The 9,830-nt window shown below is 41.1% G+C and overlaps 2 protein-coding genes across 2 annotated transcripts; one reads left to right on the top strand and one right to left on the bottom strand.

Moving 5' to 3' along the window:
• Nucleotides 1-354: 354 nt before the first annotated feature.
• Nucleotides 355-3,793, bottom strand: LOC105568914. The gene is made up of 6 exons (XM_012024990.1): nt 3,668-3,793; nt 3,151-3,426; nt 2,611-2,893; nt 2,074-2,410; nt 1,558-1,924; nt 355-1,155 (listed from the first exon to the last, which is right to left on the bottom strand). The coding sequence occupies exons 1-6, from the start codon at nt 3,791-3,793 to the stop codon at nt 580-582; spliced, it is 1,965 nt and encodes a 654-aa protein (XP_011880380.1). The 3' UTR covers nt 355-579.
• Nucleotides 3,794-5,331: 1,538 nt separating this feature from the next.
• Nucleotides 5,332-9,366, top strand: LOC105568724 (arylsulfatase B-like). Its single transcript, XM_012024592.1, has 8 exons — nt 5,332-5,579; nt 5,946-6,119; nt 6,897-7,109; nt 7,175-7,424; nt 7,588-7,767; nt 8,074-8,340; nt 8,670-8,943; nt 9,054-9,366. The coding sequence occupies exons 1-8, from the start codon at nt 5,460-5,462 to the stop codon at nt 9,220-9,222; spliced, it is 1,647 nt and encodes a 548-aa protein (XP_011879982.1). The 5' UTR covers nt 5,332-5,459; the 3' UTR covers nt 9,223-9,366.
• The last annotated feature ends 464 nt before the right edge of the window (nt 9,367-9,830 follow it).

Here is a 9,830-nt window from a genome sequence, read left to right as displayed (position 1 = left end):
TTTTCATTTTGTTTAAAATTAATTTTAACCTTAGCGTTCCCGTTATGCCCCGGGTTCCCCTATATCTTTATTCTTGGGCACCCTATTGTGGAAAACGGGCATTCAGTATTTAGGGTGGACCTTTCGGTGTACCCTCCACCAAGCGGCATACTCTATTATGCTCTAATAAATGTTATAATATCGTGAAAACTAATTTGGGTATTTCATTATCATTTATACATATTATAAATTCGTCATTTGTCGTTTTCAAAAACTTGCGCACTGTACTGGGTATCGCTCGTGTCAAATAGTAAATAAAATATAATACCCCAAGGGAGATGATAATCGGGTGATTTCGATGCATGTATAAGAACGATAACATTTCCCGGTACTGTACTCATCCGCAAGAAGTTTGCACGATTACAAGCGTGAATGTCCCTACAATAATAGCAGAAAATAGCAGTGCAGTGTAACACATATATAAATAATAGTAACTAAACATTCTGTGTGACATGAATATACTTTACGCAGTGTTTCATTATATTTTTTCGCACGAATCAGTCTATCAAAGAAAGACTTCAAGTAAATCCTACGCAAAATTCATTTCTTAATTCCTAATATGTTCGGAATCCTATCGTTTATTTCAGCTTTCCTTCTGATTCTCTTTTTCTTTCTCATTTGTTTCTCAGATCTGGGAGTGGATCGACCAATTACTAATTCCCATATGAAGACTATAGTAGCGCAAGTGTATCCCGCTATGAGGAAATAGAAGCTGAACGCAAGCCGCCTCAGCATCATCACTTTGAAGCCTTTTTTCTTCGCACTGTTCCGGGCTCTCTCGCGTCTTATTTCCTCAAGAAAGTCAGACCGCGATTTAACGATCAAACCGGCCTGCGTCATCTGTTGAATAATATCGTCCACCCGCTGGTACAGTGGCCAATCTTCGCGAGCGACATACGATTGTGTCAACTCGATCAGTGTCTTCGATCTAATGAGGTCTTGACCCTTGATCCTGTAGTATAAGTGGTAGCAGTCCCCCAGGCACGCAGCGGTTGTCGAATTCTCCACGAATTCTTTGCACTCTTCGTACGTGACCGATATGTAGCGCGATTGCAATACGGGATCGTTTATCAACTTTTTCAACTGGCTCGATCCGTATAGAGTGTAACCGGATTTCTGTAAAGGACAGCCAAAATAATCGACATATGTATATTATGGATTCGTGACGCCGCTAATAAGCGTCAGCGATTTTATTTTGAGACGAAGATAGTTTGTGTTAGATTACGAGTGGGATTTGTCATGTCCGTCGAATAGCTTAGATCCAAATTATGACAAAATAAAACCGAAATTAATACCACTAATTGGCTTTAAAAAGCTAGTCGATTATCTTTTTGCAGAAGTTCACCTCGCCACGTGGAAGAGAAAAGCTTGAAGTTGATTTTCCTTAATGAAGAAATGACCGTTTTGTTCTAGTTCACTTTGTTCAAACATAACATGGATAAAAAGAAGTTATAAAAATGTCTACTTTTGTGATCGTGCATGCGAAAAGTATGCGGTGAAATAAAGATTTACCGTTACCTTGAGATCTTCTATGCTGTCGATGTTGCGGTGATAAACCGGCACGGTGAGTAAGGCCGAAAGGTGGCTTTGGAATAGAGCGTTTATGTTGAGGAACAGAACCAGTACCATGCATATAAAGATTCGGGCGGAGCTAATTTTGGGTGGATGTAGAATTCCTACGCAGACTATAAGTCTTATCACCTGTAAATCGGCCTTCACGTATCCCTGGCTCTTTACAAACACTATGTAAGCCAGCAGACATATTGCGGCTATTCCCACCATCACTTCCGGCGACATGAATTTCATCAGCTTGTTGAACTGCGAGATCTCCCGGTTCGGTTGCGCTATTACACAGAGGCCCGATCTTATATGGGGATATAAGTATCTAAAAAGTAAATGTTATTCGCTAAATATTATTTCATACCAATCTTTTATTCTTTTTACGATCTGACGCGATATTTATTACGTAAGAGACTTATGTATCTTTAAGAAGGTGATGTAATTATAATTTATTACTATCCGTTTCGCACTTACTTGACCTTCCACAATACGAGCAAGGGTCTCGTGTTCATGCCAAGGTCTATTCTTCCGTCGCTCAGAGGAGCCATCAAACCCACCAGAGTACCATTCGGGCCTATGCCGCCGAGGTCATAGATACTGCCAGTGTGAAGATCAATGTCAAGAAACGCTCCCAGTTTGAGAAAGAGTATCTTGATGATCTCGCTGTTATCTCCACGAAATATTTCCAGACCCTTCGCGCTCATATTGACTTTTATAAATGGCTCCATCTCGACGGCGTTCAATCGGATCTCGTAGCCTTGCAAAGTGGTTGCTTTATCGAAATCGAGATTTGTGCATAGCTTGTCTTTGTCTAAAAAAAACCAGTACAAATTCGTTAGTACATAATTAATAATATATTTTAAGCCAACATAACATTTCAAAGAGCTCTTCTATAATTTATGTAATATATAATAATAAAGTAAGCGAAAGGTGAAAAACTTCCTTTTATATTAGGGGACACTCAAAACTTAATTCCTTTATAACGTGCTTCGTTAGACGGAAAGAAGATACCGTTTTCGTATTTTTTCCTCAATATTATCCAAGGATGGCCGTGCCGTCCTGTGGCACGATCTACTTCGTGCCAACCGGCTGGCGTATTATTTGAAAACGGATTATATGTGTAATAGACGATCCCATCGTCTGGATCGATGCAAGAAAATATGACGGAGAGCAAATCGTATTCCCAAGCTGCCCAGAGAAACGAACGAGCGTTTATGCAGCCTCGAGTCTCAGATTCTTTATCGATTATTATATAAAATCCATCCGAGTTCGCCCACGGTGAGTCCTTTATTCTCTGTACAGCAACGACGACGAAATTGTTATTTGCACGTACTTGTAACGAGGCTAATATTATTATTAAAAAATCAGTCAAATTGTTCTTAAAGAAAATTCTACTTTTGATGAGAAAATCTAAATTAGTCAGAGATTTTAATGGAACTAACGCAACTACAAACTTTGTAGCGTTTCGATAAAGAATCTCTTACGGTTTTAATTTGAAAACAGTGCAATCGTTTAGCTATCGTTTCAAATGGTCTGTATACTATTTTTCACCTGCAAAATAGATCGTAGGATCGGCTGAGAGGACACCACTAACACGAAGCGGTGCGACTTCCGAATGAAAGGAATGAACTCGGAGCTCACATACAAATAGTAGGAATATCTCGTCAGGGCGAACTTTTCGAGGGCGTTAAATCGAGGACTCGTTTCCCCTATTAAAGCTACCGGCACCCAAGCGAAAAAAGCTTGTCTAAGAACTTCATTATAATCTCCGCCAAGCACTAAGGTTAATTCGGGTTCTATCGGTCGACATTGATCTAGAATTTTTGTCTACGAAATTAACATGATATGATTTCACTATAAGAGAGAAATTGGATTATATAGAACATTTTTAAACGTTTGCTTTTGTGCATTTACAAAAATTGAAATGGCTTTGTCGAATTTACAATAATACCACTGTGATGTAATTCGTTATTATACATGCGCATAATATATGTGTACGAATAGAATTGTTTCTAAAATTGGACACTTAAGTTTAGACACATTTTCCCGAAAATTTCTTTCAACTCACCACTGCACCGACTACGTTTAGGTAGGTAAGCTTTTCTTTGTCCGATGTACCGTTTTTAATAAGACTGGGAGAAGATACATTTACGATTAATAGCGAGAGGAAAATGCAAAGAGATACGTTCGACATTCTTTAAAAATTTCACCGCGCGATCGTCGATGTTCCGATGAGAAGTGATCGACCTGCCTTTACAATATTGCTTTCCGCGCGGATAAATTTCTTTTATATTTACCCGCGTAATCGATGGATCACGTTTAGATAAGCGCGTGCCACATTTTTACTTTCGTAATGCGTTTCTACGCTCTCTCCATTTGGCTAGAAAGATAACACGGCATTGAATTTGACAAATTATTACTACTAATGTCGAAAGGAGTAATAGCTGCAGTCACGTCATTCTTCTTCACCGTACATGATATAATATGATAAACGAATATGTCGGTGTTACGGTGTAATAAACGGGTTAACCGACGACAATAGAGTTTAATGCGACGGAACAGACTGAAAGATATTTGACTTCGCTCGTTACGCACTGTTTAAGTCTGTATTCATTGCACAACAATATAATCCGCATGCTCTTTTGCGAGTCATTTCATTTTAGTTTCATGTGCTTTATTTAATATTATTTTATATACTTTATCTCGGTAAAGCTTTTTTTTCATTGTTGCACACGAATTTATTTAATTTCAATGGCTCTCTCTGCTTTTTCGTTAGAATTAGAAAAAATTGTTTGTATTCTATGACCACTTAATTTTTGTAAATTTATCTGGAACCGCAAAGTGTTTTGAATCATACTTATCGTTACTTAATAATTTTAATTATTTTTACATTTCTACAAAATTAGAATTTTAAAGTAATACATTTTTTTAAATTAAGTGATTTTGCGTTAGAATTTCTTTTTTTTCTCTTACAAGAATAAAGCTGGATGTTCTCTATTTATATGTATCGGCCATTTCTTATTTTTCACGCTAATGTATTTGGTCTATTATTTCTCACAGTGATCGCGTGATAACAAACGCGATTCACGCGTGCTTTCACACTTTCAACAATATTCGATAAAAGAAAATAATACGGCGTGACATTTCGGTGGAAATTGCTATGTGTCTAAATATTAACGATTCCTGAATTGCGGACACTGCGATAATATCTTGCCAAAATAAATGGAAACGTTGTGCAACAGTTCTGCTATGTACAGAGAGAAAGGTTTCTTTGGATTTAGTATTCCTATTTATTTGGTTGAAATTTGTTTCATTAAAACAATATATAGTAGATATTTAAAGTAAGACGTTCTAAATTTAATTATTTCATTATGTTGCAAACAACAAATTACGCGAACGGGAGGGAATTGAATTGGCGAGTTCGATCAGTTGACGAGTTCGGTTCGAAAAACTCGCGGTCACGTATCTCGACGTGTAATCGGAGACAAGCCGACCGCCGAATCCACAAACAATGCGAAACACGGCATATCGTGCGGTACCGGGTAGTTTTAATTTGCAGACATAACGTAACACGACCACTTAGCGCGCGGCACGAGCGAATTGATGATCGGCTAAACGGCGAGGAGAGACCGTGGCGAACGACGAGAGATGAGCGAAGATCACTCCTCAAGGTGGGAGGTTCCCCACTACTCTCATCCGGGAAAAGACGGCTCGGAAGAGAGCCGCGAGCGGAGAAGATAGTTTCGTGCAGCCGGTCGCCGCACACGCGCCTGAAGGTTCACTTTGCCTTCTCGAGGAGGAATCGCGAACCGGTTCCACGAGGAACGCGACGCGCTCTGGTCCAAGGGGGAGCGGGAACGATGCGTCGTCCACCGGGATTCGTGCAGTGGACGTCGTCCCTGGTCCTATTGTTCGCGCTCACGGTCCGCGCGACTTCGACGAAGCAGCCGAATATTGTCTTTATTCTGGCGGACGATTTGGCAAGTTGTCTTTCAAGGTTTGCGATAAGTTACACCTGGTCCAAAAGACCGGACGCCTCGAAAATAACGGGTTGTTAGTACACAACGTATGAAGACTCTGTCAGACAACTTCTGTCTAGTCCTCATTTATGTGCCGACTGGAAAGGCGTAAAGAAAGGCGAGAGATGTTAAACGCCTACAATAGGTAAAGACTAAATAGAGAAATCTTAGGGCAGGCCTGAGCAGAATGGCTGTCTCGTACTCTTAAGACGTAAGACAGTTATTGTGCGTTAAATATCTAGACAAATCGCAACAAGGGAAACTGCTAAATTAAGGATATAAATGATATCTCAAGTTAACGTTTAGATTTAGTCTCATTTTCATTAGGGATGGAATGACGTCGGCTTTCACGGTTCCGGTCAGATCCCAACGCCGAATATCGACGCGCTGGCGTACTCCGGGCTGCTCCTCGATAGATATTATGTCACTCCGATTTGCACACCGTCCAGAAGCGCTCTGATGACCGGCAAATATCCTATTCACACTGGAATGCAGCACGGCGTAAGTGACGCTTTCGCAACATTTCTTGCGTCGTTATTTATCAAGAGTGTAAAACACGTAATATTGAAAACAGATAAGATAATCGAGCACAAATGAGAACAATAGGCAGTGAGCTCTACAATACGATGGAACTTACTCGCTTTGAGCCTAAATTTGTCCCTTTCTTTCAATCTTACGAAATAAATTTGCTTATTAAAATCACGATAGTTCGCTGGTATTATCAGTTGCTTTTAACCGCGGCTGCACCTGTCAGTGAATAAACGCGATTGAGAGCTATCAGTTGGCGGAAACGTTGTTGTTCTGTTTGCAGCACGGAGCACAAAAGGGAATATTGTGCGCTTGCACTTTTGCCTCGTTGACCTGGATAGTTCAATTGGAAATTATCACACCGAGAGATAGACGTTACTACTTTATTTGCATACACGTTTTCAACGCCATACGCGCGTATTCACTTACAAAGCCGACAAAGGACCGCACGGACGGTCAGCTCAATGCATCCCTTTCATTATCGTGCAAATTAACGACGCCGGCTGAATGATGCTCCGTTACAACTTTCTAATTTGTACTTTAAGATAATTTCGGCAAAGATTAGAGCTTCTTTAACTCCCTAAAAATGTGGTGAACATTTGAGAGACAATCTTTTTAGATTACGCGTCCCCTGCCGCCCATGAATATTAATGCGACTGACAAGATTTTAATTGAGTTGGCCGTGAAGCGGCACATTATTGTTGACGCAGGAATTTCTAGTACAACGCGCGGACTTGTTGAATAATTCAGGTTCTCAAAGGTGCGGAGCCGAGAGGATTGCCACTCCACGAGAAACTCTTGCCGGAACATTTGCGCGAGCTTGGATACAGCACGCACATCGTCGGCAAATGGCACCTAGGATTTTACAAGAAGGAGTACACCCCGACTTACAGGGGATTCGACACCCATACCGGCTTCTGGACGGGTCATCACGATTATTTCGATCACACGGCCGTTGAAAACGTGAGCGATTACACGAGTAAACAGGGTCTTTGTTATTTGAATGCGATAACGCGATAAAAATGCAGCCTTATTGGGGCTTGGACATGAGACGGGGCATGGAACCGGCATGGGATCTGCACGGCCAATATTCCACGGACATTTTCACGAAGGAGGCGGTGAGATTGATCGACGAGCACAATTCCAGTCGACCGATGTTCCTATATCTGGCCCACGCAGCCGTGCACTCCGGTAATCCTTATAATCCGCTTCCGGCGCCGGATGAGGAGGTCGCTAAGTTCAATAATATCTTCGATTACAATCGAAGGCGTTTCGCAGGTAACCAACGAGTGACTCGAACGCAGATAGAAATGTAATATAACATAGATCTTCGCTTAGAGAGAAAATATCATTATATTAAGTATAGATTCTTAAGGAATGGGACTGAAATATATTATATACTAATAGCGTAAGCGGACTGATAATCTTGGAATACTGCTAGGTATGCTGAGTAAGCTAGATCAATCGGTAGGCCAAGTAGTTGAAGCTCTGCGGAAGAAAGACATGCTGCGAGATAGTATAATCATCTTCTCGACAGACAACGGTGGGCCTGCTGCTGGATTTAATTTGAATGCAGCGTCTAATTGGCCACTGAGAGGGGTCAAAAATACTCTTTGGGAAGGTGACTTTATTCGACTATCGATCAATTAAATTAGACGGTTGTGCAAACTTTTTTTAATTGCAATTAAGACGTCTCGATTAACGAGCATCTGCTCGGCAAGAAAATATCTTTCGAATTTTTCTCAATCATATGCTTTTTGTATTCGTAATTGGTGCATCTGTATTTTTAAGAACCCGAATTAATTAAGACTTTATTGGACGAATTAACTATGTTATGGAGGTTTAATTTTAAAAATCACGACTTTAGAAGCTGCCTTTAATTTACGACGTCCGTTAACGAACAATCTTTTCAAATATATTATCGCAGGCGGCATCAGAGGTGCAGGATTAATATGGTCACCCAAACTGGTGCGACCTGGCCGAGTAAGCAGGCAGATGTTACATATTACTGATTGGCTACCGACGCTTATAGCGGCCGCCGGCGGTGATCCGGCAAACTTAACTATCGACGGCATGAACATGTGGTATGCGCTCAGCGAAGATACCGAATCACCGCGCACGAGCATTCTCCACAACATTGATGATATTTATGGCGTGTCTGCCATTACGGTCGGCGACTGGAAGCTCATCCAGGGTAAGACCCGTTCTACGATACGTCATACGTCAGGGCGTAGCAAAGAAATTGAAGAGAAATCTTGCCATTGGACCATCGGCTACGTTCTGACATCCGACAGCGACATACGACGTATTGTAGAACAGGCCTAAGAAAGTTTCTAGCCACCAAAAGTATATTCTGTTCCGCAACGAGCTATTGTAGGTTTGGAAACCGCGGGGAGTGTATCTCTTGTCTCTCCTCTTCTCATTCTTGATGTATATTTAAGACAGAACACGATATACCTGTGGAAAAATATGATAAATGTATGTATATGATAAATAGTCAATTCAATTCAGTTTTCCGTCTAGGATCTACTTATAAAGGAACGTGGGACGGATGGTACGGTCCATCCGGTAGGGAGTGGGTCTACGACGTGGACGGCGTGATCGACAGCACGGCGGCACATGCCATCGCCAGTGTGGGATTGGGTGTCACTACGGAAGCTGTTCGGATGCTGCGGGAAAACGCGATGATCAAATGCCCGCCGCGGAATGATAGTCTACCCAGTTGCAAGCCGTTGGAAGAAGCGTGCCTCTTCAACATCTATCAGGATCCTTGTGAAGATAACAATCTTGTTAAACAGTGAGTGGAATACGACGTCGATGGAATTCCGTCGCGAAATTTTGTTCTATTTTAACTCGCGTTCGAACGCTCGTGATTACATTGCCCTGCCTTTTTGTTCGCGTCAAAAGGTTTCCAACGATCATCAGGAAACTGCAGGACGAACTGAAGAAGTTCAACAACAGTGCAATTCTACCTGGAAATCTTCCGTGGGACAGTAAGGGCGATCCGAGTCTGTGGGATCATACATGGAACAACTTCGGAGATTACATTAATGTCATGATGAGCGCTGCAACCTGATCGAATACTGTAATCGCAAGGATATTATCTTCGTTTCCCTGCAGAGTGATATATAATACGTATAAGGATTACGCCAGAAAATGTGCTGCTCATGTTAGTCCATATTTGTTATGTTACGAAGAGATCTATACAAGTATAAAGATATTTAGTCTTTGTTTCTTTACCTTCGTCTGTATTCGTCGTCATAAAAAAAAATGCATGTCATCGATAAAGTATAAAAATATCCAGCAACTTAAATTAGAGACCTTATTTAACTTGTAATGCGATTTGACCCTATGTATTTTATTGCTCAATTTTTAATATAATTTTAGAAAAAACATGCATGTATATACATATATATATGAACAGGGTGTTATGTAATACCCGCATCAACGCTTATTGTGGGATAGAGTGGACTAGAGTGGGATAGAGTGGACTAAGTCGAAAAGTCCTCTACCATTTTGCAATTTTCGCAAAAGTCAGCGAGTTATTAATTATTAAAAATCGCTGTTTTAGGCCGGCCCACTTCCCAATTCAAACGTGCGGCGAGATCGATCGATCGTTACTAGGCGCGCAGAAAGTTGTAACGATCGATCGATCTCGCCGCACGTTTGAATTGGGCAGTGGGC

The sequence above is a fragment of the Vollenhovia emeryi genome, unplaced genomic scaffold (assembly GCF_000949405.1).
Source record: "Vollenhovia emeryi isolate VEMERY1.0 unplaced genomic scaffold, V.emery_V1.0 DF939127.1, whole genome shotgun sequence".
Classification (NCBI taxonomy): Eukaryota; Metazoa; Arthropoda; class Insecta; order Hymenoptera; family Formicidae; genus Vollenhovia; species Vollenhovia emeryi.
This window is presented reverse-complemented; position numbering and strand designations above follow the sequence as displayed.